This window comes from Meles meles, chromosome 11 (assembly GCF_922984935.1).
Source record: "Meles meles chromosome 11, mMelMel3.1 paternal haplotype, whole genome shotgun sequence".
In the NCBI taxonomy this organism is placed as follows: domain Eukaryota; kingdom Metazoa; phylum Chordata; class Mammalia; order Carnivora; family Mustelidae; genus Meles; species Meles meles.
The window spans coordinates 576,416-602,492 of record NC_060076.1 but is presented as its reverse complement, the minus strand read 5'-3'; the positions used below and the strand labels follow the sequence as shown (position 1 = coordinate 602,492).

Sequence of the window (26,077 nt, the reverse complement as noted above, 5' to 3'; positions counted from 1 at the left end):
TACCCTGGGGCCTGTGCTTCCAGGGGCATGCTGGCGTCCGCAGCTCCCAGATGCCACCAGCAGAGAGAACAAACAGGACTCTAAGTGGTCAGGAGGGAACAGCGAGGATGTTCCCCAGATTTAAGAAACACCCTTCTGTGCAGCCCGTGGTCCAGCATAAACCCACAGCAAAGGAAAGCAGTGGTGGGCAGAAGGGCCTGGTCATCTGAGGGCCTGCAGCACCTCCGGCTGCCCGGGGGGTGGGAAGAGCTTCAAGAACTTTCCACATAGAGGCCTCAGCCGCTTTGCCAGGTAGCTGAGGAAACGGCTTGTGGGCTGGTTCTGGGCGCTCTCAGGGTGGCCTAGGCTCCCCCCAGCTGGGAGAGGGTCCTCCCCGGGCACCGCACGAATCCCATATGGGGCCAACTGGGGCTGGCCCTTGAGTTGAGCCCAGAGCCAGGCTGTCTTTGGTGAAGACAAGCCAAGCGTTGTGTAGACGGCACCAGCATGTTGCAGCCTGACCCTGCTCCTGGGTGCCAAGACCAAGAAGAACCAACAAGCTTTTTTAATTAAAAAAAAATCAATGAAAAATTTATTCATAAATTTTTCATGCTGGGCTACAAATCTATTTCGTACACTCAGGAATGTGCTGACTTTATCCAGTTAGAAGTGATCATACCAGGACCCACACACAGCTTCCATATAAGCCTAGAAAGTCTTAACATTAATTAACATAATTAAAAAGGTATTTGCATCTAGAAAAAATATACAGAAAAACTCCTTCTGGAGTAATCTGTGCCTCAGTTTCAATGTCTGCTTGTTTCACTGACATTATCAATATATTCTGCTCACACAAGGGTTTATAAAAGCCACAGATGACTGCCCGGGGCTGACCAGCCACGCACAAAGGGCCTCCACCCACCTGTGTCCTCACGCGCTCCCCATTTTTGCACGAAGGGTCAGCGGCACTTCTACCCGGGGGAAGCCTCATTTAAATTTGAATAATTCAGCCTCCCTTTTATTTCTCAGGATCAAAACAACAAGGGGTGTGGGGTTGCATAGAAAATTGGAACCTCGGAGACCAGGAAGGGCGCCTTTCGGGACAGAAAGTGACGCAGAAGCCCCGCCTCCGGCCCAGGTCCCCGCGCGGCCCCTCCCCCCTGACAGGATTTTTCGGATTCGAATCGGGTCCTTGAAGCTCCGGGAGACTGAAGAGGGGCAAAACAGTCCTTCAACTCACTCAGCAATTAGCACAAGAGATTCACAGTCTTATAGGTATTTTATAAAAATATAAATATGGGTACACTGTTGCCTTCACAACGCTGGATACAACGCCCTTTAAAATTGGGTTTATAACCAAGATTCAAAAAATACACCTAAAACTTGGCTTAAAATATGTTAATATTTTATATTCTGTCATAAATGTTATGACATTCAATCGTGGCAAATCCATTTACTTTTTTAAAAAAAAGTGTTCAACCGACTAACTATAGTAGAACTCACTAGAAAAGGGATGGTCCCTTCCCGCCCCGCCCCCCACCGCCACACCCGAGCACCCATGCTGCCGAGGAGACTCCGCCAAGCCAGCAGGTTTGGGGGATGGTGGCCTCCCCAGGAGAGGGCAGGGGGAGGCCCGGGGCTTCCAAAACTCCCTCGGAGTTGTGTGTCTGAGTGTAAGGGGGAGAGCCGGGGGGGGGGGGGGGGAGAGGACGGAGGCAGAGGGACTAGCACGGGAGAACCATCGGGCTGGGCGGTATTTTCAGTGCAACCAAGAAACGACAGACTCAAGTTTTAGTTTTAAGACTAGGAAACAGAAATGCATCTCCCCTATAACCGCATTGACCACGCAAAGTATTTTCCAAACCAAAAAAAAAAAAAAAAAAAAAAAAAAAATCAGGCGCACAAACTTCACCCACAAATATACACACACATGATAAATAGTTTAGAACCCCAGGAACAGCGAAGCGTCTCCACCATCGCGCGTCCGGGCCGCAGACGCCCCGCCGTGGCCCCTAGGCGACTGCGGGCTTCGGCCGCGGGTCCTGCAGGCGGCGGGGCGCCCCGAGCCCGGCGTCCCCGCTGCCCGCTTTCCACCTTCGGGAGAAAACATTCTGCCCGGAGGATCCGGTGTCTCGGGAACTCCGAACTTGCTGGTCGCGAGACTCAAATTTCAAAGGGGCTGCGGCCCGCGCCCCGCCCCCACCTCCCGCACAACGCCCCCCCCCCCCACGAGGCGGCGGGCGGGGCCGTGGGAAGCCCTCGGCCCGGGTTCGGGCGGCCGCGCGGGGGCGCCGACCCCTGGCAGCGGGCGCCGCGCGGTCCCCGTAGGCGCGGACGCGCGCGCCAGACTCGTCGTGGCCGCTGGGCCGGGGAGCCCGGTGCGCACCGAGGTAGTTGGCGGGAAGGTAGAGCAGACGACACGCTCGGGGCCCGCGTCCGGGTCCGGGCGGGCATCACCGGCCGCCGCCCGCGTACTTGGCCTTGGTGATGAGATACAGCACGATGTCCTGGTGGCCGCCGAACGCGGCGATGTGCAGCGCGCTCCAGCCGTCGCGGTTGGCCAGGCGGATGTCGGCGCCGAACTTGACCAGCAGCTTCACGAGCTCCAGGTTGCCGTCGATGACCGACTGGTGCAGCGCCGTCTGGCCCTCGGGCCCGAACGAGTTCACGTTGAACTCGCAGTTGGTCATGTTCTGCAGCAGCGACTGCAGCTCCTGCGTGTTGCCCTTGCGCACGGCCTCCTGGAAGATGCGCTGCGTCTGCGGCGCGGAGCAGGTGGACAGCTCGGCCTGGCTCATGCTGCCGCCGGGCGCGGGCCGCGGGCCGCGCCGGGGCTCAGCGCGGGCGGCGGCGGCGGCGGCGGCTGCGGCGCGGGCCCCTGGCTGTCTCGGGGCGCGCCTCGGCGCATGGAGGGCGCGGAGCCCCCGGGCCCCGCACGCCGCTCCTGGGCGTTCCGGGCGCTGGGGGCCGGGGGCCGCCGCCGCGGGGCCCCCGCCGCATCCAGCCGCGCCCGGGCGGGCGGGCGACGGGGGCGGGCACTGCGCTCGCGGAGGGCCTGTGGGCCCGGCGGCGGCGCCGCGCGTTCCCGGTCCCTGCTTGCGGCGGCTCCCACGCGGGTCCCACGCGCCTCCCCACGCGCAGCTGCAGTCGCCCGCCCGCCGCGCCGGGCCGCCTTTTACCCCCTTTATATTTGCATAACAATAGGGCACCCGTGACGCGCGCGCCGGCGGCCCTACGATTGGGCGGCGCCCACGTCGGGGCGGGGCGAGGGCGGGGCGGAGGCGGGGCGTGCTTGGCCGGCGGCGCGCTTCTCGGCAGGGGGCGCTGGTCGCCGGCGGGGGGCCAGGTGGCGGTGGTTGGGGGGGGCCTGGAGGGGTGGGGGTTGGGGGGGCCTGCTCCACGCGCCCTGGGGCTCCCGGCCTCTCCGCCGTGGTCCCGCCTACCCTCCCTTCGGCCACCCGGGGAATTCCAAGCTCCCGGCTCGGACGGACCCAGGCCTGATCCCCGGCCGAGCGCGGCCCCGAGGTGGACCCGAGGGCGGCCTCCCATGGTGGGTTCGCGGGCGTTTCGGACCCCGGAGGCCCGGTAGAGACCCGAGTCTCACTCCGCGCTCCCGGAGCGCCAGCCCGAGACCCTCCGCGTCCCCAGCTGGCCCAGCCTGGCCTCCAGGACACAGGCTCCAGGCGGGGCGTCTCCACAAACAGCTCTGGCGTGTGACCACAGCCACGCGGTCCTTCCCGCACGCGGGCCGCTCCTCTGGCGGCCTGGTCATCCGGCGTTTACTCCCCAGCCTGGCTGGCTTGAGCAGCCGAACTCCGCCGCCCCGCCCCGACCAAGAAGCAGGGGTCTCCACCCGAGCAAGCCTGGGGCTGCCCCCCTCCACCCCACTCCCGCTCAGAGCTCCTCCAAGGGGAGGGGTAAGACCAGTCAGCGGGACCTCAGGGCCTGCTTCCCTCTGCTCGGGCAGCTCCATTAGCACCACTAGGGATGGGGCTGGGGGAGCAGGTGAGCAGCCCCAGGTAAGGCACCAAGGGCCGCCTGGAAAGGAAACCCAGAAATGACTCATTTCCAAACCGTAAACCCATTTTTTATTGATGCTCTAATACTGCCTCCAAATTTCCTCATTAGGATTTCACAGTTTATAGCTGGACTGCGGTAGCTGGGAATCAGGCAGGAATGGTCTCAGAGCAGCAGGCTTGGGGCAGCCGGGGAGCCCCGGGAGCCTGCTCTCCAACAGAAGCCGCTGGGAGTTCCCACCAGGCAGCCAGGCCTCATCAGGGGAGACCACCCTGCTAGGCCTCGTTTCGGGATGGGCTCCCGTGGGTGTCTGCCTGGTGGTCCAGGTCTGGACACGTGTGTGCGGTGCCCCTATCTTGCTGTGTGCTCTGGGGAGTCACAGCCAAACCATAGGAAAAACTGGGTAAGGCCACCCCAGGGCTGGCTGCCTCTGGTCGGCTACCCTCAGGCTTGACTGCAGCGGCCAGTTGTGGGGTCCTCCTGACGGCCGGAGCTCCCGGAGTCCCTCACTTTGGTCTTCCCGAGCCTGGCGGTCTGCCTGGTGGTCCAGCTGTTCCGCTCAGACTTGGTGCCCCCAGGAGCTCCCCACTGTGCAGCTGGGTAAGCCCGGGCTTGGCGGAGCTCTGTGCTAGGTCCAGCTGTGGTTGGGACCTGGGGGCTGCTGGGTTCAGGAACTCTTGCCTTGTCCCGCTCATCTTACCCGCAGGTGTCCCTGGGCCCAGGAAGGGGGCCTGGGAACAGATGCTGCTCGAGTGTGCACGCCTGGAGGGCAGGGCCCGTGGTCCCTGGCAACTCCCCAGTACCAAGAAAGAGGGCATATGGGCCCTGTCCATTGGGGCCTGTAACTCCCTCTGGATGGTGACCCTCAGACCAGGTGAGCGAGCATGAGACCCCGTGCAGGGCTGTGACCTGCTAGGCAGGCATGTAGCCCCCTGCTTCTCCTGGGAACAGGGCTGGGTGTGGATGGCAGGGCCCTCTGAGAACACATCCTCAGCTCTGGACAGTGCCCAGGGCCGCCCCCGGAAGGCAGTGGGCTCAAAGACAGGCCCTAGCCCAGGTGGGCTCAGGTCCCCGGACCTGAAGAAGGGCATCTTGGAGACCCTGCTGTGCCAGGGACAGAGCCTGGGAGAAAAGCCCCATTGACACCGCACGGGCTTCAGGGAGGGCAGACAAAGGGGCCCTGTGAGCTCCGCGTGGGAACGTGCGGCCGCCACCACGGGGCATGAAATCAGTGGTTTGGGTGCCCCCCAGCTGGACCAGCGTGGCCGTAAGAGTCTAGCAAAGGTTGTCTCCTGCCACACCCAGGCTTCTGCGTGAGGGTCGGACAGGTGTAGCCAGGCCTGCCATTGTGGGGTTCAGGTGACGGTCACAGTGTCCCTGGGGAGCAGATGGAATTCTCCACCGTGGCTGGGGGGCGGGGGGGTCGTTTCATTCTGAGCAGGTCTGCTCCACACGCTAGGAGCTGCCCCGGTCGAGGAAAGGAGAGAAGAGGGGTCCCAGGGCCCTCGCCCCCGTTTGCTGACGGAGCAGTCCGGAAGGAGGACATTTGTTCCAAATGCCTTGGAGGGAGGGGGAGAGGCCCGCATCGGTCAGGCCCTGCCCTGGGGCTCAGAGAAACCCGCTCTGGTGTTTGTGGCTCTCTAACAGGCCGGCGGTTCCCTGGCTGGGAGGGAGAAAGCCCTGAGTTGGGACCCACGGAGACCCACTGACCTCGGACCATGCAGCTGTGCCCCATCCTTCTCTGCATCAGCTCTGAGGATCCTGGCCCAGGGGCGCCACCCCACAGGGCCACGAAGGGGCGGAGGCTGGGGTCGCAAAGGGCCCCTTCTTCCTTTCTAGACTCAGCCGTGGGCGGTGGGGCAGCAGTGTGGGCAGGGGTGGGGCAGCCTGGGGAGCGTTCTGGGATGTGGGCCGGGAAGATCTGGGTGGGGCGGCCTGGGGAGGCCCGCAGCAGAAGAGGCGGCTGCCCAGAGCTGGGCCAAGGCCTGCGGCCACCTTAAAGGCACCAGGCGGGGGAGGGAGGGCGAGCAAGCAGGCGGGCAGTGGGGGCGGGGCTTCCAGCTAATTCATTAAAATGTGTCGGGGAGCGTGGGAAAGAGGAGAGTGTTTCTTCCCAGCAGCCCAGACACCTGGTAGAAGGGCCGAGAGAGGATAGAGATCAAATAACAAACACTCAGCCCTCGGCCAGAGCCAGAGCGGAGGATGGACGCCCTGGGCAGGAACTGCGGCAGACAATCTGTGCTCCGCTCTGGCCTGCCGGGCAGGCTGCAGGGCATGGCCCTGCACTAGGACCTGTGCCCACCCTGGGAGCATGGTGCCTGACCCTCTGGCCTGGGTTAAGGTGTCCCGGGGCCTCAGAAGGCTCTTTGGGTGGACCCCCGACGGCTCAGGACCGGGGTTTGCCTTAGAGCCAGGCTAGGAGGGCGGCGAGCACGTGAGCCCTGGAGGGTCCCCGGAGGGAGACAGCCAGCCTGGGCAGCAGAGGGGTGGGGAGGGGAGGGCGGGCTGGGTGGCACCAGGCCACTGTGAGGGGCACGCTGAGGGGCCCCACTTGGCCGCCCTCTTCTCCCTCTAGAGGTACACAGGGCAGAGGGGTGCTGGGGCTGGACCTGCCCGGAGGAACAGCAAAGACACTTGGTCTCCTGTCTCCCCACGCTTGTCCCTTGTTCTGGCTTCTTTCTGCTGAGGGCCAGCTGCAACCAAGCCCAGGGCCCTGGGTCGGAGGAGAGCTTCCCGGAAGCAGCTGGGGCCGGCCGTGGGGCCAGCACCCTGGCGGCTTCTTCCTTACCCTGCCTGAGGAGAGCAGGCTCAGGGCTGCTGCCTAGGACAGGGTTGGCGGTCTGGCTCTTGGAACCACCACCCCAACCACAGAGGGTCCCCCACCCCTGGTGGGGGGTCTGGCTTGCCCACTCACCCGGGCAGCCCAGCTTGACCCTCAGGCTCAGCAGTGACCAAAACGTGGGGGAGGCCAGTTTGCAAACTTGGCCCTGACAGAGCCCACCCAGCCTGGCCCTGGCCTCGGAGCCCCTCCGTCCGTCTGTGCGGTGACCCCAGAGTTGCTGGGGGCTGAGCGCCTGGCGCACAGGGGGCACTTCCAGGGAACGAAGAGGTTGGGGGATGCGGCAGGTCGTCTGTATGGCCTTTCAGCGCGACCCCCAGCCCGGGCGGGGGCAGGCCTGGCACGGCCAGTGCCCACCTGGTACCCGAGGCCGCCACACCTGGGCCTGCAGGTGTTCCCTGCTCTGGGCCTTGGCGGCAGCCCCGCCCCCACTCCCAGGCCCCAGCAGCCCTGAAGCCTCCGCCTGGGCTCCTCAGCCAAATCTGAGCCGTTTCCGCTCAAGGCAGGAAGGACAGGAAAGGGATGTGTGGGGGGGCACATTCCTGGGGGGTGAGCCAGGAGGAGGCAGCGAGGGCAAGGTGCTGTCTAGGCTCCCCTCCCTGCCCACCCGGCACCAGTGGCCATGGGCCCTCGGGGCGCCCGCCATGGGTGCCTGCGCCTCAGTTTCCCTCCGAGTGGGTGAAGAAGCAGCTGCTTCCTGCGGTTGCGGGAAAGGGTCTTGTGTGCAGCCCCTCTGGCTTTGGCTGCTGCCTCTTTCATGAGAGGAGGCCACCCAGCCTCCATGGGGGGGGCAGTGGGGGGCAGGAGGCCAGCAAGGGGGCCAGAGCCACAGACTCAAGGGGCCGCCTCCCATCCAGGCCATGGCCTTCCAGTACACAACGGATGTCTTCCTCGAGGGTGGCTGCCCTGCGCCTGGCCCCGGGCAGGACCGGGCCCTGGTCCCCAGGAAGCTCCCCGCTACCACATTACTCCCCAGGAGTCGGAGGGCCCCGGAGGGCAGCCTGGCTGGGAATTACTTGGGGGAAGGGGGGAAGGTCCTGTCCTGTTTGGCCTGGAGGCTTGGCCCTTGGCCTGAGAATGCCAGCAGGGCCGGGTGGGGGGGGGAGCGGGGGGTAGGGGCTGCCACAGCACGGTGGGGGGCCCGTGCCCCACCCCCAGCCCACTGAGCCCCGCGCTCGGGGAGCCATCTGGGTCCCACCCTCGGGCCTCTGTGCAGTGTCCTCTGCCAGGCGTGTCCTTCCCACCTCCCACGGGCCTCGTTCCTGAATGCCAGGCGGCTCTCGGCTCAGGTCCTAGCATCCTGCCCGCGAGGAAAACCTTGATCCCCTCCACGTTGCTCCAGCCTCTGTGCGGGGCTGGGACCCTGCTGGCCTGCCGGTGGGGAGCACTGGGGTGTGTGTGTGCAGGGAGCCTGGGAGGGCGATGCAGGCCCGCGGGGCCCTGTCCTCAGGAGGGGCCGCTGACAGGGCAGGGCGGGGGGCGGCAGGGCCTGGAGGCCCCATCCAGGACTTCGCGGAAATGTGTGCTGATGCGGCGCAGGTGGGGCCCTCCCAGAAGACACTGCCGCAGCCTTGGTGGCAGTAGAAGGGGCATGGGCCGGGCCACTGCAGCACGCCCTCTGGGACCCTGGCCAGCTGCAGCCGCGTGAAGCTGCCCGGGATGGCGGGCGCGTGGGACTGCAGGTTGGCCGCCTCCAGCCAGCTGCAGGGCAGGTCACGGGCGCAGCTCCCCGGGGCCTCCTCCGGGGCTGAGCCTGGGGAGGGGGAAGCGCACTCCACCCCGCAGCCTCTGGGTGTCCGACCCCCATCCCACTCCTTCTGGGAGCTCCTCCCTGGGCTGCCCCATCCACCCGGCCCTCTGCCTCGTCTTACCCGTGGACCCTTGGCCCTCCCCACCAGTACGGGCCGCCACCCCTCACTTAGGGCACAGGACCATCCTCTCTACTGGGCCAGGGCACAAACCCTGGCTTGGGGTGGGGCCCTGGGTCCTCAGGGAGTGGTCCCAGGGCTCACCTGCCTCCTGTAAGTCTGCGCTGGGGCTGGCCCCACCACCTGCCAATCAATCAAGGACATTGGGGATTATCCTAAGGTTGGGGCCTGGCAGTCCCAGGGCCCTCAGTGCGCCTTGGGGCACCCAGCCCCTCCCCCTGCCCTTAGCGGAAAGGGAAAAGGGCAGGGGGCTAAGGGACCTTGGTGCCAGCCCCGGCCCCTCCCATGGGAACGCACACCTTGGAATGTTCTTGGGGCTCAAAGGTCCTTGGGAAACAAGTTCTGGGTGTGAGATTGGCCAATTAGGGCACTTGGGGGCCTGAGAACTGGCGGGTGGGGGTGGGGCATACCCGCAGCGATGAGCAGATAAGCCCCGGGAGCGCATTTCCCAACAGCCCTCAGGGGCCCTGCTGGAGCTCCGGGTGCCAGCAGAGACCCTGGGATGTGACCTCCTGACGCCGCGAGAGGGTTCCTGCCCAAAGAGGAGCGCAGGGAGATGCCGGGGAGCTGGCCAGGCCGAGGCGGTGATGGCCAAGGAGCACTGGCCAGCGGGTGGGAGAAGAGTCCTCCCGGGTTCTGTTGACCTTCCCAACGGCAGCGGGGGTCCGACGGGATGAGCCCCTCACCCCAGCCCCACGGCCCTCGGGAACCCAGCAAGGCCACGAACCTCTCTAGCTTGCCCTGGCCCGTCTCAGCCTCCACCTGGAGGCCCCTGAGGTACCAGGTGGCCCGCGGGAGTGCTGCCCACCACCGCACGCCAGGACGGGCCTCCGGGTGGAGGGCTGTTGGCGCAGAGGGGATGGGATGGCACCGCGCATGCTCCTCCTCCCCGCCCGGGCCTCGGGCCCCCCGCGGAGAGAGGACAGCTGCTGGGCCGGACGCAGGACATCACGATGGCTCACCTGAGGAGTGGGTGGCCCCTGCTCTGGCCCTGAACCTCAGAGGGAGGCGGGAAGAGCGAGTGGGGAGAGGCCCCGGGCCTCAGGCGGAGCCCCCAGGGAGGGTCCCAAGACACACCTGTGCCCATTCCGTCCCCGCCCTCCAATGGCCGGGAGCCTAGGGAGCAGCAGCCAGGCTCCCTCTGGTGCCCCCTCCCCGGGGCCCTTCTCTCCAGAGGGCGGAGGTGCGAGTGACAGGAACGGCCCGGCACACGCCGGACCCGCAGCCACTTGGAAGTCTCCCGCCGCTCTGCCCCCTCTCTCGGTTCACGCACACGGAAACAGAGGCGGGGCCTCTGGCTGGGTGTCGGGGGACCTCTGGGGTTTGCGGTCCTTGCTGCCTGTCCGCGCTGGACCACCTTCGATGGCTGAGCGAGCGCCAGATGCCACGTGCACAAGCGCGTGCGAGGGAGCGGGTGCGCGTGCGCCGGCCTGCGAGCATGCAGGCGTCTCTGCATGAAAGGTTTGCTGGTGCGTGTGTGCTCCCGTGCAGAGCCTCCCGGACAGAGGGTGGGGGAGGTCACCCCAGAGGGACGCTGAGTGTCGGAGCTCCCCGGTCCCTGTGACCTTAGCCCGTCGTGTGCTGTCCTCCCCAGGCTCCTGGCCACACGTGCACTTTGGTCCCGGGGGTACCCGTCGTTGGGCCACTGACCACAGACCCCCCACAGAGCGCGAGGCCGACCACGTGGGGCAACACGCCTGTGCTGCTGGGGCCTTCCCGGTGGCTGCCGAGCCACACCAGCTGCTTCATCACCTACTTGGAGACCTTGCAGGCCTGGGCGCACAGGGGGTGCCGAGGTCGGGTGGGGCCCCTTCTGTCTTCCCACCCGCAGGCGATACCCCTTGCAGCTCTGCGTCTGGCTAGGGGTTCCGCAGACACAAACGACACATCCCGTCTCCGCAAGACAGGGCACGCCACCTCCTGGGAGCCCTCCTTGACTGCTCTGGACCCTAGTGGACCCTGGGCAGCTTCTTCTAGCTCCTGCGACCCCGTGGCACTCTGCTGCCACCTGGGCTGTTTTCCCCAAACCCCTGAGTCTCGAGGGCAAAGTGAGGCCTAGGCAGCCCTGGGCTGGCTCCGCATGGTGGGGGACACAGGGCCCGGCATTAAAGGGTCGGGGTAAACAGCCCTATGGCTGATCCCTCCGCTGGTCTTGGGGTGCGCCGGGCCAATTCGGTGTCCATGTTTTTGATGCTGCCTGTTTCTTGACGGTCCCCACTGGGCACCGCCTCTGTGAGGGATCAAGAAGGAAGCCAGTTCTGCTTCTTGTCTGGGACATGCCACGGGCCCCTGGCAGGAGCTGAGCCCAGCCCTGCTGACCTCGCGGCAACCCTGGCAGAGGCGGGGGCTTCTGGGGACCGTCCGGCCCTCCCCACACGGTTGCCCCAGGCTCGCCTTCCGGTGGGTCCTGCCTGACAGGGTGAGGGACCCCAGGGCTCCCGGCGTGAGCTGGGCAGGGCCCTGAGGGAGAGCGGGAGGGCCCAGGTCCCTAGAGACCAGGCTCGCAGGCAGGTAGGCACGGGTGCCCGCGGAGACGTGCACCGCGGTCACGGCCCTTCCAGACGTCAGAGCAGGACGAAGTGGAGCCAAAAGCAGGGCCTGGGGGGGTTCCCAGGCCTCAGGGGGGAGGGGGCCATGATCTGTACTCACGGGACCCCTCTCGGCCCCCTCCCGGAGGCGCCGGGATGTCACGGCTCCCAGGGGCGGTGGTTGGGCGGCGCACGGGCCCCCGCAGCCTCCCCGTGTGCCCACGTCAGGGGCGGTGCCCCCCACCCCCACACGCCCTTTTCCCACGGGCCTTTCGACACCGCGAGCTTTACCTGTGGCCTCCTGGCTCCACATCCGGCCTCAGGAGCCAGGCCTGGGAGCGCAGCATGGGTGCGGCGGCCTCGGTGGGGAAGCCAGGGCGGGGAGGCCCGGGCGGGGCCGATCCCAGGCGGGACCCTTCCTCCTGCCTCTCTGGGGGGCCTCCTGTCCTCCTGTGCCCTCTGCCAACCAGAGCCTGGGTCGACCTGTGGCCCAGGGAGTCTGTGGGGGGCACTGGGGGGCAGGCACCTGGCTTCCTGGTCATGGATCCAGGGGCCTTGGGGGGGCGTCTGGGGAGGGAGCGGGAACTTGGGGGCAGCAGAGCCTCGGCCGCTGCCCTGGGCTGCCCACCATAGAGGCCCCCTTCTCCCTGCACAGGCCTCTCCGGGGCTTGGAGCCGGCAGGTGTGAGAGGGACCGAGCAGCGGCAGGAGCGTGGGACCCTCTTGGCTCTGCCCCCTCCCCGGGACCCGGCCTGCTGTGCACACCTGGGCGGGGCGGCCAGCTCATGTGCTGAGTCACTGCACACAGACAAACGGCCGGTGCCGTCCCCAGGACCTGGCCCCACCCTCGGGAACCACCGGGGCCGGTTTTCCCACGGCCGCTGCCCACGGTCGGGGCCCTTGCTGTCAGCCCATAGGGCCCTGGGAGGCCCTGCCCTCCCCCCCACCCCACCTGGAAAAGCCGGTTCTGCGCGCTCAGCCCTCTCTGCGCCCGCGCTCCCGTCCGCAGGAGGGACCAGCACCAAGGGCCTCCCCATGCATCTGCTGTGCCCCGCGGGCCCGGCAACCCTTGCCTGACCGCCTGCTGCCCGCCCTGCCCTGTGGGGCTCACGGCCTAGCGCGCGTCTGGTCATGGACTTGGTTCCAGTCCCGCAGAGGCCCCCTCCCAAAACCCACAGAGGCAGAGCCGCTGCCTTTCATTTCGCGGAAAGGGGGCTCCTGGAGGGGCTGGGGAGCTTGCTCCCAGTCGCAGGGCCCTCAGCGCGGGAGGGCCCCACACCAAGGTCCTCACACGGACCCCAGGGGAGGGGGATGCCGTGACCTTAGCTACGCCCACTCCTCCCTGGGGGCCATACAGACCCGAGCTTTGGGATGCCCGCGGGTCTGGGCAGACAGCAGTGGGGGTGCTGTGGGAGGCCCTGGACGGTGACCCTGTGAGTGAGGCCGGGTCCCACGCACCCCATTCAGTCTGGGAGCCGAGGGCAGGCTCGGTCTCCACCCCAGGAGCCTGGCTGCGCGGCGGTGGGGGGGGCGGGCAGGAGGGGCTGGGCAGGTTTCTGGCTTCCCTGGCCGGGGTCTGCCTGCCTGCCTGCCTGCCTCCCACCTTTCCTCCACTGCCCGGACCGACGCCTGCTCGGGGAACTCCTTCTGCCCAGGGGCCGCCTCAGGCAGGGACACGAAACCGCAAGCGGGACGTGGTCTCCTGGGGGCTGGTAGGGCCCCCTGGCATGGAGTTAGGCAGGCCCGAACTCTTGGTCCACCCTCTGCAGCCCCCTGCTCCCTGCTAGGGCCTGCTCTGGTCACTGCTCCAGGAGGCTTGTTCTCGGGGCTCGGGCGTGTGAGGAAAGGCTACGGCAGGCACCTGGGTTGGCTGTCCGCTCCTCTGAGGCCATGACTTGGCAGGGGGCAGCGGGGGGCTTTGAGGGGTCCATTCCCAGGTGTGGGAAGCCATGCCCGAGAGCGGGTCTGCTCTCCGCTCCAAGCCCAGGAATCAGCCATACCCGCCCTCGGGAGGGGCCGCGGCCGGCAGAAACAGCTGAACAGCAGGCAAGCTCGCGGCTCTATGTCCCTGGAGACGTCTGTGCTCCCACCCGCCCCGGGCGCCCGCCCCTCCCAGATGCCCGCCTGCTCTGGGCACCACCTCCTCTGAATACCCACCTGCCCCGGGCGCACGGGCTACACACACGCGGCCCCCATGTGTGGGCCTGCGGGGGTCTGGCGTGCACACCCAGAGGACGGCTGGCCGGAGGTACGCAGCAGAGAGGGGCCGGGACGCAGCACTGCCCGAGCCTGCCAGCCGTCCTGCTGGTTGCCCGGAGGGAGAAAGGAGGGTGGGACCGGAGACCCCCCCGGGGCTCCTCAGGGCAGGGGGCACGAGAGGGAGCCCACGTTCCCTAGGGTGAGGGGCAGCAGGAGGGCACCCGCCCCGGCTGGGAGCCCAGCGGAGGGACCCACTCTCAAGGAGGCTGTGGGGGAAGCTCCGGCCTCAACCAGCAGCCAGGCCTGTGACCTGAGCTCCCCACTGCAGGCTGACCCCCTTGTCCCTGCCCAGGGGGCACCTGGCGCAGCTGGGAGCTGGGCCCGGGCCGCGTTGGTGTCCCGCTGTCACCGGTCGCCACTCTTCCGAGCAAGGGTTGGGTTCTTAGCAACCTGGCTCCTGCCTCATGGCAAGTGCTGCCCAGGCCTGGGCTCCAGCTCCAGATGGTCCCGCCAGCGCCTGCGGCTCCCACCCCCGCCCGGGGAGGGATGGAAGGACCAGTCCGTCTGGTGCGCAGACCCTAGAAGGCCATGTTCTGGGATTTTCTGACCCCACAGGCAGGGCCAATGGGGGCTTCGGCTCAGAAGCTGTGACATATTCTAGAGTCATGGGCCATTTCTTGGTCCTTTAGAGCAAATGAGGAAAATGGCAAAACATAAAAAAGCAGAAGGAAATCAACATCCCCTCAACCCAGCACCTGGTGGGAAAAGCCAGCCTGCCACCGAGAAGGGCTCCCGTTGCTGGCACCTTCCCAGAGCACACCTACAGGCCTCCAGCATCTCGGATGCTCACGTCGGGGTTGGGGGCCCTGGAAGGGCTCAGCCACAGGACACCAGTGTCCCTGTTCCCATGGTGGCTTCTGCCCATTTGGCCCCTGCCAGGATCCTTTCACGGTCCACACTCACTGCCTTGAGATGGGCAGGTCCTGGGCCTTCCCAGGCCGGCTTGTCTGCCCTGACCGCCCCCCCCCCCCGAGCCACCCCAACAAATGGTTCCGGGTGCACGGCCAAAGGGCTGGGATGAAAGACCCCTGGCCTGGAGTGTCGGCCTGACACCTCTCCGGACGGGGGGCGGGGCACTGAGGCCTGGGTCCACTCCACACCTCGCTCTCCCACACTGTCCCCGCAACACCCTGGGAGGCCCTCCTCACCCCCGCCCCCCGCTCCGAGTACAAGCCGGCGGCTGGGCTGAGACCCCCCTCCGAGATGAGCGCCTCAGCCCGCTGTGCCGTGAAGACCCCTCCGGCCCCTGGCCTGGGGTGTTGCCGGATTTTCCACTGGCGGCAGGCCAAGGGGCCAGGGGTCTGCAGAGTTGCGGACGGCCCACGGCTGAGGGGTGCGGGACATCCGTGGGGGGTCACTGCCATCCCACTGGCCGGGGGCACGTGCTGGGGGCAGAAGGGCCAGGCCCCAGGCGCCGGGGAGTGCGCGGCTGCAAATGCTGCCCTGGCCTTCTTGGGACCATTTGGAGGTTTTTGTTTTTTTAGAGATTTTATTTATTTGAGAGAGAGAGACAGTGAGAGACGGAACACAAGCAGGGGCAGCGGGAGAGAGATAAGCAGTGTCCCTGAGCCCGGGGCCCGACGCAGGGCTCCGTCTGGGGCCCCGGGATATCGACCGGAGCCGAAATCAGATGCTTCACCGAAGGAGCCCCCCAGCACTCCTTATCGTTGGGTTTTACAACCTTCTCCAGGGGTGCCTGGGGGGCTCCGTGGGTGAGGCATCGGGGTGCCGGGGTCCGGGGACGGAGCCCGCGCTCAGCAGGGAGGCTGCTTCTCCCTTTCCTGCCCCTACACACCCCGGCTCGGTGGGCGCGCTCCCTCAAATAAACAAAATCGTAAAAACGACAATAGCTCTTCGCTGTGCCGCAGACTCGTGGCCCTCCGGCAGCCGCCACCTCTGAGGTCCGTGACCTGGGCGGCAGCCTTCCGGGGGGGCCTTGCTCCAGCTCCTGCCCTGCCCCCAGGTCCAGGAAGGTCCGTTCCCCTGGGCCCGGCGCTTCCCCTCTGTGGGGCCAGGGGCTACAGGGGCTAAGCGTGTGGTGTGATCGCGTCCCCGCGAGGGTCCGCACTGGGCCCGTGGGGTGGGCCGGAGATCCGCAGGTGTCCCTCCCGTGAGCACCCGGCCGCAGAGCGGCTGAGCGTGTGTCTGCACGTGAGCCGTGGCTGGAGGCGTGCGTGGGCGTGCATGGGACTGGGCGTTCCGCAGTGTGGACACAGGACTGGCGTGACGGAGTGTCTCAGGGTGAGTGGAGGGGACCTCCGTGCTTCCCCAGCCCCGGGAGCGTGTCTGTGTAGGAGCAGCCAGCAGGCTGGGAGCCCGCGCTGGGAAGCCCACGCGCTCCTTCCCTGGGCTGCTGTGGGTGTGAGGGGACCTCCCCGGAGCAGGCATGGAGAGGACAAGACTGTTTCGGAGAGCACAGGCTCAGACCCAAGCTGCCTTGCCGGGCTGGCAGTCCAGGTCTGGGACCTCGGCCGTAGAGGGAGGTGTCTACCTGGCCGCTGCAGCCAGGCCCCTCCCCGCCCCCCAGCCTCCCGCCGGGCTTGCCTCCTGCTGCCGGGACAGGAGGGCCCTGCTGACTTCCTGAGGACCTGCCCCTAGTGCTGTGGTCAGGTCTGCAGGGTGGACGGGGGGTTGCCGGAGACCAGCAGCGAGGGCCCTGCAGCCGTGGCTCCTAAGAGGTCCCGGACATCCCTGAGCCTGCGGGTCACTCTGACGGCAAGGGAAGAGGAAAGGGCAGTGGGTGGGAAGAAAGCCCGGGGCAGGACAGACACTGTATCCAGGACACAGCATGCGTGACAAGCAGGGCGTGCCCGGGAAGCACTGCCTGCCCAGGTCACTCCGGCCAGGCACGCATGGGAGGGTCACAGCCCTTCCCCCAGGCCCCTCGGGGGCTTGCAGGCCCGAGCCTGGAAGGTGGCCACAAGCAGGACGAGCAGGTGGGCTTCCAGCAGGGTGTCCCTTCCCCACCTCGGGTGCCTTAGCTCCTGGGAGCTCCTCCTCCCCCTGTGCCAGCCACAGCCCGGGGCCCGCTCAGGACCCGGACGTGCAAACCCCGCTGTGTGGGGGCAGTGGGGTCGACCAGGCAGTCAGTCCAGGCTGTCGACGGCTGGGTGGGTGACAGTCCCCGCTCCAGCTGCCTCAGGTGGGCAAGCCAAGTGGTGTGAGCCGCGGGGCGCAGACAGGTGGCCGAGGCCTGCTGCCCAGCTTCCTCCAGCCTGACGTGGGAAGGTCACAGCAGCCCCTCCCCACCCCAAGGGGCCGGGGAGAACTTGGGCCCCAAATGTGAATTTCAGACACCGCGTGGGCCACGTTTCTGTGTGAGGCCATCACTGTCTCCTGAAGTCAGGTTCCGTGCATTTGCGGGGACGGGTGGCCAGGCTTTCCAGGCTGTCGGGAGAGGAACAGAGGCCCCACCTCCTGCTCCCGTGTCAGGGAGCCCCCCGTGAGCGGTCAGTGCTCACTGTCCCCAGGCAAAAGGCGGGCACAGCCAGGGCCCCCTAGGTCCCTCCGGGAGGTGTGGGGGGCCGTCACCACCTGCCCTGGGTTAGATCACGTGGAATCTGGGCCCGAGGATGTCCTCCAGCCTCAGGCCCTGGGGGTCGAGGGGCTGTCGTCTGCCCCCCTTGGGCCACCTCAGCACCCCCCCCAGGAACCCCGCTCGGCGCCCGGCCCATCCCGGGGCTCCCGGGCACCCCAGCTGGGGCGGGCGCAGCGCAGCCGTTCCCAGACGGGGGAGGGGCAGCGGGCCGTGAGAACCAGCCGGCGGCTGGGCCGCGTGGGAAAGCGGGAGGAGGGGCGGGCGGGGAGGGCGGGGCGCGCCTGGGAACGGCCCCCGCCCCCGGACGGCCTTTGAAAGGGCCACTCAGGACACCGGCCGAGATTCAAAAGCAAACGGTTGCGCCTGCCTTCCCGCGCCAGAACCCAGGGCGAGGGGGGCTGCGGAACCCCTCGTGCCTGGGGCTGCGGGGGGCAGCGGGGACAGGCTAAGAAAGTTAGGGAGCAGTCCTGCTTGTCCTGCTTCCTTAGACAAGTGGAGCCAGGCCCTCAGACAGCAGGTGGTGGTCCGGGACCCCAAGCCCTGAATCCCGGGGTCTAAACCTGCCCGAGCATCTGTGGGGTCTGTCTTTCACTCACGGTGGCCCTGCCCCACTGTGATCCCAGCCAAGGGAGAGAGGAGCCCCAAAGTACCCCTCCAAAGGAAGTACTGTGTTCCAGGACGGGGCTGGGAGCCCGGAGGCCTTCCTGGAGGAAGTGACAGCCAACTGGGGCTTGGCAGACCAGGTGGAGAGAGCGGGAGCTCAGGTGCCAAGCAGCTGCAGTATGATGAGCCCAGCATGGTGGGGAGCCAGCGTGACTGGGGGCTGAGCTCAGGGCCGGGGTCCCCTGGCCCTTCTCCTTCCTGCCTTCTCCCAGGCCACTAAGTCAGGCCAGGAAAGGCGGCCCCTTCCACCACCGCCTGTGCCCTGAAACGGGTTTTCCAAGTTGGGGGAGGAAGAAGCTGTCCTCGCCAGAGCCTGCCTCCCCCATGCTCTGGGAGACCCTTCCCCACCCACTCCCCCTGTCCAGGGAGGGGTGCAGGGCTTGGCGGGGCAGGCCTGTCTCCCTGGTAGGGTTATCCCGAGGCCCCTCCTGTCCCTGGCTGGTCCCGTCTGGCTCTCTGATGCCCCATCTCCCCTCAGACACCTCTGGGGTCCACGCTCGTCATGAAGGTGCTCCATGCACAGAGGCCCTACCTCAGCGGGTGGGCAGCGCACAGGCTACCCCGAGGTGAGGGGGAGGAGAACACAGCCCACTCCCCAGCCCCGGCAGGGGGGTGCCCCGCAGCACCGGCCATCCATCCACTGGTGCCTGCCCCATCAGGACACAGAAGGAGCAGTCACTGCCTGGCGGACCCCCCACCCCCGACCCAATCCCCGGCCACCCATGGCCTCTTCATCTGCAGCCCTGAGGCCAGCCAGGCCTGTCTTGCCTCCCATATCCTGGGTTGAGTGGACAGTGGGTCTGTGGAAATCAGGCCTGCTGTCCTCATCCAGGCCCCACAGCGGCCCCCCAAGGCGCTGACTGCCCCCTGGTTCCTGGGCCCCATTTCTGCTTGGGGCTGGCAATTGCTCACAATGAAGACGAGTGCTCACCTCCCCCCATCAGAAGCCAGCCAGGGCCCATGGCCTGGGGCAGTCCCCTGCAGGGCCCGTGGGTCCCCAAGAAGGCAGCCGTGGGCAATGTGGGAGCACAGGCAGGCGGTGGCCAAGAAAACTACTTATGGACACTGAAATCTGAATTTCATGATTTCGCCGCAGCTGCGGTGTGCTGACGTCAGGGCATGTGGCTCAACCTGCCACTAACCCCCACCCCGGCTGGGGGGGCCGTGCTGCCCTCTCCCTAAGCCTCGAGGTCCCCCAGATTGTGCGGGGCGACCTTCCCCCTGCCAACCGGGAGGCCTCGCCTCATGCAGGGCCTCTCGCCTCATGGAAGGCACCGGGGGTCCGGCTCCCTCTGTTTCTTCAGAGGTGGGTACTCAGGCATTGCCGGAGGCTGGTGAGTGGCAGGGTGGGGGCTGGCTTTCCCCACGGCTGCCTCAGGGCTCTGGATCACGCCATGGCTCGGGCAGTAGGACCGTGACAGCAGCCTGCGGAGGCACAGAGCAGAGAAGGGGAAGGACCTCAGGCCCCAGAGACATGGCTGCATCTCCAGACTTTATGTTTTGGGCGCCAGGCCTTGTCTTCCTGTTGGAGGAGTCTAGGACAGTCACCCAACAGGATGACGCTGAGGGTGCCCACGGGGCCCTCTCGGCCTCGCCCTGCCTCTCCCACCTCTGACCTCAGCTGACCAGCCCAGATGACACCCTGGCCCCGGGTGGCCAGGCCTGCGCCATCCTGCCCGAGGCGGTCAGCGCGTGCTTGGGGAGCCTTCCTGCTCCTTTGCCCACACTCCCAGTGGCCTGACGTGGGGCCGCGGTTGTGACTGTCCAGGCCACGCACCGTCCACCCGCCCCCGAATGTCTGCGCCCCTGCGCTCCAGCCCCTCCCACCAGCCGCACAGCTGGGGCACCATTGCCATGGGGGTTCGTCCCACCCACGGTGCATCGCGCCCTCTGAAGCCCAACTCGAAGACTGTTAACCCCTTTTGAAAGCGGACAGGGCGTGCGTCAACACTCGGGGTGCAGCCGGAGAAGCCCCGTCCAGAAGGGACCCCACACCGCCAGGGGGAAGGGCCGCCAGGACCACAGAATCGTTGTCTGCTGGGTCCCGGGGCGCCCGGCACGGGCAGACGGAGGAGGGAAAGGGGCTAGGTGCTGGGCTGGGCACCTGGCAGAGGCCGGGCTGGGGACCCCATACTAGCCTCCCCACTGCCGGCCCGGAGCAGCTGCAGCAGGTCTCAAGGCCGCATGCATGGGACCAGCCCTGAGACCTCCTCTCAGCCCAGGCCACTCCAAGGGACAACACGGCCCAGCGAGGGGGGGGCAGGGGGCGGGGGGCCGGTGAGGACACATGACCAGGCGCCCCTTGTGGGTGAGGTGTCGCGTGGAGCCGGCCCCAGACGGACCGGCCGCCAAGCCTCACTGCCAGGGGTGCAGGTGTGGCCGTCAGGCAGGCCCAGGATCTTTCCCAAGTGGCTGGGGCCAGACCAAGGGCACGAATGGGGTCCAAGTCCTTAATGCCCCAGGGCCATCTGCTGGGAACAGAGGCTGCGGCTCTGGCTGAGACCCACGGCTTCTCTGGAGGGGAGGGAGGCCAGAAGGGTGGCCCCACCAGCCATGGGGAGAGCCGGGAGGCAGCCTCCCCTGGGAACCGCGCTGGGCTTGCTGACCATCATCCTGGCTAACTCTTGAGTCTGGGGCACGCTGGCCTCAGTCCCTGCCCAAACCTGCTGGTGGATCCCACTGTCCTTGATGTCTCAGGACAGTGTGGCAACCGACGCCAGCTGGTCCGACCCGGCCTCCTCCAGAGTCCGCGCGGCCATTCCTCCTGCAGCCTCAGAGCCAGCGGGCCAGGGTCTCTCCCCGCGGAAGGTGGTGGCCACCCCTCCCCAGCCTTTGTGCCTGTGTGACCCTGAGGGCACCGAGTGTGGGAACGGGGCTGGGGGCCACGGAGCACAAAGGCTGGGGAGGGGCGGGGTCAGTGGCCATTGCCCCTCTTCCTGTCGGTCCCTGGTCTGGAGTTGGTCGTCAGGACAGAGGGAGGGTCTGCAGACCCAGGGACAGGTGTCGCAGCTGGCCCCGGGTTCCAGGCGTGGGTGCTGGGGAGTGGCCGCCCTGGTGTCCCGCTCACCACCCCCAGGCCCTGGGAGCCCTCTGCTTGCATCCCTCCCCTGTCACGGGCCCGTCCGGGCTGCTGTCCACCCCTGTCCCGGGGTCCCTGCCCAGCCTGCTCGCCTTCTGGGTGCCTGTGAGGCTGCAGCCCAAAGGCCGGCCTCCCCTAACTGCGGGCTCCTCTCTGGCCCATCTCCCTCCTGGGGATCCTGCAGCCAGCACCGCCCAGGAGCTCCCTAAGGCAGGGTCATGGTCCGCAGAGGCCTCCCCTCCCGGGTGCCCACTTCCGGAGGCAAACGACGCTGACTCCCAGGACCCTCCCCCACTTCCACATGGGGCCACAGCCTGCTCCCCACCGCAGCGAAGGGGGACCAGAGGGACAGTAAAAATAGACATTATGCCATGTCAGGGGTTCGTACTTAGGCTTTTTTTTTAAACTCATATTTCTTTGATAAAATATTTTCCCATGGTGGACAGCACTGGGAATGTCCTTTTGGCGGATGTTCCTGACGGACAATCCCAGGCCCAGGTCGCCAGCTTCAGGGGTCACGATCCTGCCCCCATGTGAGACCCATCAAATCCCCGGTGTGGGTGGCTGGCCACCTCCCTGTCACTTTGGGCCTCCACCACCTGGCTCGGGCCCCGGCACGCTCTGTCCTCATGGGCAGACGCCCCAGAAGGCGGACCGTGGGGCCCAGGGCACATGCTGCGTGGAACATTCACGCAGCCTGGGGGCCAGGGGCAGGGAGCTAGGGTGAAGCGTGGCCGTAGACCCCTGGCCAGGCACCTGGCCAACCCTGGCCTGGACCTTCTCCCTCCGCACGTCGAGCCTTGTACCTCCACGCGCCAGCGCAGAGTGGCCAGGCGTGCCCTGGGAATGCTGTGTGTCAAGTGCGTTTTCCCTCTGGGAGTGCACTGAAATAGCACGAAGAAGGAAGAAACGGAAAGTCAGCCTGGCAGTGGGAGGTCTCCAGGGAGGCAGCCCGCTCCAGCCGGGGCCAGGGTCGGCAGAGGCTCTGAGCCACCAGTTGGGGCTCAGGCCCACTGGAGCACGGGACAGAGCCCCGAAGGCTAAGCACTGCACAGAGGCCCTCCCGGGGTCAGTCCTGAATGTGATGCTGGTCCGTGGACAGCACCTTCAGACGCCTAGACGGGCTTGCAAGCCAACAGCCCCATGGAGCCCCATGGAACGCCACAGGATGACACTGAGCCCCCATGAAACCCCGTGGAATGACACAGAGCCCAGTGGAGCCCCACAGAATTACACAGAGCTGAAGAGAGCCTCACAGAATGACACGGAATGAAACGGAGCCCCACAGAAACATACAGAATCCCATGGAGTGACACGGAGCCTCACAGAACCACATGGAGCCCCGTGGAGCCCCAAAGAAGCACACAGAGCCCCATAGAACCCCACAGAATGACACGGAGCCCCACGGAACCCCACGAAACAACATGGAGCCCGTGGAGCCAGGCTTGTCACTGTGTTGAGCCTCAGGCTATCACCGTGGAGTGTCCGCGGGGCACCTCTTCTGGGCCTCTTGGGGTTTGGTACTGGACCACCCTGCCCGGCCCCGAGAATGGCATCCCCCGCACCCCAACATGGGGCTGGGAGTGGGGGAGGCCAGCCGTTCCTGGTTGTTGCTCAGGACGAGTTCCTCGGGTTCAGCTGGGAATGCCATGGTAGAGGGGCTCTGGGGGCACTTGGGAGGGAATGTGGCCGGAGGCCTGCCCAGACCTGGGGCTCGCACACCACTGGCACGCACACCTGGGTGTCTGGCCTGAGAACAGGCACGAATTCTACCAGCTCACCGACCCTGAGTGAGCTCCGCCCTCTTACCCTTCCCAGTCCCCTCCCTGGTGACTACCGCTGGGCCCAAATTTAGAAACTCTGGCTTCTCAGAGACCCCTTCTCTGCCCACCAGGCCCAGTGATGCTGGCCTTTCAGGTCCTTATGCACACTCGTGGGCCCAGGGAGGGTCCTGCCCTGGGGCACAGCCAGAGCACTTTCTTGTAGAGCTGAGCTCAGATGGAGGCCATGGGCCACCCCAGGACCGGAAGGTTCCCCGGGCCCTTTCTTTTTCTTTCTTTCTTTTTTTTTTTAAAGATTTTATTTATATATTTGACAGAGAGATCACAAGCAGGCAGACAGGCAGGCAGAGAGAGGAAGGGAAGCAGATTCCCTGCTGAGCAGAGAGCCCGATGCGGGACTTGATCCCAGGACCCTGAGATCATGATCTGAGCTGAAGGCAGACGCTTAACAACTGAGCCCCCCAGGCATCCCGGGCCTTTCTTGACAGACACCAGCAGGTGCCGACGCACAGCCTCCTACCTGCGCCCCTGCTGGCTGCCTGCCCAGTGGCCAGCCCCTGCCTGTGGCCACATACACAGGTCTCTGCCTGGGACCCCATCGCACCCCTCCAGCCCTGTGCGCCTTTTGGTACTAGGGAGGCTGCCGTCCACATCCAGGCCAGCGCAGCTGCATGGCCCCAAGTTGTAGACCCTGTCTCCATCCTAACCGGTGGGCGTCGTGGGGACACTGCTGGACAGAGCCCCCAGAGGAACAGGGAGCTGGGGGCCGAGGCTTCCCCTTCCCCATGCCCCTCCCCAGCCCGGTGCATCTGCCTCCAGACCAGACCCCAGGGAGCCCAGACACCCTGGTTAGGGGCCTCCCAGCTTGGAGCCCGGCACAGCCTCGTGAATCTGAATCTGGTCACGCTTCTCTGCTCTGGCGCCGGCGGGCGCTCCCGTGTCCCTCCTGCTGCAGCCACAGCAGACCCCAGCACCTCCATGCGCCCTGCCCCCCGCAGGCTCTCTCTGTCCTGGGGTGGCTGAGTGTCCCCTCTCTGGCCCGGGCGCCGGCGGGTCCCCCATCAGGGCGGTGCAGCTCTGTGCCCTGGCCTTTGAGCTGACAGCAGGCAGCCCCCCAGGCCTTCTCAAGCAGCCTGCATCCTGCCCCTCCTGGCTGGCAGGGCAGGGGGACCTCCGCCTGAGGGCTGCCGACTGTGGGGCCAGGAGGCAGAGCACGCACAGGACAGACGGGGCCACGAGGCCGGGGAAGAGATGCTCTTCCCTGTGCCGGAGGGTGGCGGCCTGGTGCCCTCACAGGCCTGAAGGAGGTCAAGCTGCTCCCCAGCATGAGGCTTCCCGGGGCGCCGGTGGGGGTTTCCTCCCAACTACCCAACTTCCTGTTTTCTCAAGGAAACTTAGCAGCAGAGGCTCTGAAAAGCTCATTAAAATGCCTCCCAGGCGTCCCGGACGTCCTGGGGTCTTTACAACGCTTGTCGCTTGTCGGCTTGAGCACAGACAAAGAGAGGCAGCAGACAAGGTTCCTGTCCCCGGAGCTCACTGAAGGGAAAGGCCCCGCGGGCGCACTTCCCGCCACTGGGTCAGCCGCTGTCCGTGCGGGCGGGCCGGGGGGCCGGGGTCGGCACAGACGGCTCCTGCGGCCTGGCTCTGGGGGTCCCCGCCCTCCCACTCCGCTGCACGCCTGTCGGGTAGGGGGGCACACAGACACCGCAGGGGCTGCAAATCTCCTCACTCAGCCCCCGGGCCCCGCTGGAGGCCGTCCCTCTCCTGCACCATGGATGGGAGGCCCGGCGTCCACCGAGCCACCAGGCTTGGGAGGATGGAATTCCGTCACGGCTCCCGCCCCCAAATGTCCTGGGACTAGCCAGCACTCTGCACCGGGAGCCACGGGAGCTTGGACTGACCCCGAGGCCCTCCGTCCGCCGTAACCCACGGAGGCCCCAGCCTGCGTCACGTCCCGCTCACGGACGGCGTGGGGGCTGGAAGAGTGCAGAGCTCCCGGCGCCCCGCCCTGGCCCAATCAGCAGACGGTTCCCAGGACCCAGACCCCTCCCTGAACCTAGCCCTGGATACTGCTGCCCTGACCTGGCGATTTCTTCACCCAGAACTTTCCAGATGTTGAGACAGACCCAGTGGCCATCTGTGGCCGTGGACATTGCCCTCCGAACATGGGACCCCCCCCACCAGATGCAACTTCCATGGGCTCCTTCTCCTTCACCCAGAAGCCCGGCGAGAGGCCAGCCCTGAACACGGGAGGAAACGCCTGGATGGGACAGGCGTCCCACGCAACTGTCCCCTCGGCCGTGCCAGCCCCAGCTACCTCCTGGCCTCGGCGGGGGTGGGAGGAAGAGGAGGAAACGTGGGGTCCTGGTGCTGCTGCCAGCAGGAACACAAACCCCAATCACGTGGTCTCCGGCTGCCGGCCAGAGACGTGCTGGGTCCTGCCCGTCACCGAAGCGGCTCCCCGACAGCCCAGAGCTCACGCACCCGCCCAAGGCGGGCCCGGGGCGCATGGGACTCACCTTGCAGCGGCTGGAGATGTCGGCAGGGGTGACACGCACGTTGAGATGCTTGAGCACGGCCTCTGCCTGCTGCCGGGCCTCGAGGAGCAGTCCACCGACATGCTGCGCCCAGCCCCGACCTGGGCCCGGAGCTGTGAGCGAGTGCGGCGGTTGGGCTGCAGGCCCAGAACCTCCCCTCCCCCAGCTCAGGGGCCCAGAGCCTCCCCGTAGCCCACCCGGGGGGGACCGCAGTGTCGGGTCAGCCCCCACATCTGCCCCATGTAAGACCCCAAGTGGGGGTGGCCCAAGGGCCAGGCTGAGGCTCCCTTGGAAAGAGGATGGGAGCTGTCCTCGGGGCCCTCACCTCGTGGTATGGCAGCCCTGAGGTCAAGATGATCCTTCCCTCCTGCCTGGCAACCTGTGCAGGAGGCAGACGGACAGCTGAGGGGCACACTGGAGCTGGCGACTAGGGCTGCCTCTGCCCCCGCTGCCCCGTCTTCCCCAGGCGCCTCCCGCCCGTCCCCCAGAGCTGCCCCTGTCTGGGACCCGAGCGAACAGCAAGTCCCACAGCCTGAGTCCTGGGGCATTGCCTTGTTGGAGAGATTGGGTCTTAGAATCCTACAAACATTTTGCATAATTGCAAACAAAATTACAATTTAAAAAGCCATTTCTAAAGATCCAAAGATGAAACAAGGAGCGGCACAGAGAGGGTTCCGAGGGACGTGAAAGCCCAGCACGGCGTCTGCGCACGTCCAGGCGCCCGCCACGGACCGAGGACGCAAACCCTGCGGCGTCGCCCCTCGGAAGCGCGCACGCGGGATCTGTGACAAAACACGGACGCGTGATGCCGCTGCCGGGCGGGGTTTGGCTGGGAGACGGGTGTGAGTTCAAACGAAGGAAATCGGCTTCAGGCCCGAATGGAAACTTCCCTGTGAATTTCTTACCCGTGTAGACTGAGAAGTACTTCAT

At 66.4% G+C, this 26,077-nt stretch overlaps 2 protein-coding genes across 2 annotated transcripts; both read right to left on the bottom strand.

Annotated features, from left to right (window-relative positions):
- Window positions 1-597: 597 nt before the first annotated feature.
- On the bottom strand, window positions 598-3,135 carry LOC123952514 (NOTCH regulated ankyrin repeat protein). Its single transcript, XM_046021789.1, has one exon. It carries the CDS (start codon window positions 2,775-2,777, stop codon window positions 2,433-2,435), a length of 345 nt encoding a protein of 114 aa, XP_045877745.1. The 5' UTR covers window positions 2,778-3,135; the 3' UTR covers window positions 598-2,432.
- EXD3 (exonuclease 3'-5' domain containing 3) lies at window positions 2,815-26,077 on the bottom strand. The gene is made up of 19 exons (XM_046022991.1): window positions 26,053-26,077; window positions 25,473-25,526; window positions 25,130-25,260; window positions 24,928-24,983; window positions 24,148-24,288; window positions 19,026-19,175; window positions 15,618-15,767; window positions 15,444-15,552; window positions 14,698-14,850; window positions 12,894-13,012; window positions 11,583-11,774; window positions 11,158-11,317; window positions 10,395-10,515; window positions 9,174-9,605; window positions 8,848-8,886; window positions 8,397-8,588; window positions 5,707-5,991; window positions 3,584-3,882; window positions 2,815-3,303 (listed from the first exon to the last, which is right to left on the bottom strand). Exons 1-19 carry the CDS (start codon window positions 26,075-26,077, stop codon window positions 2,815-2,817), a joined length of 3,297 nt encoding a protein of 1,098 aa, XP_045878947.1.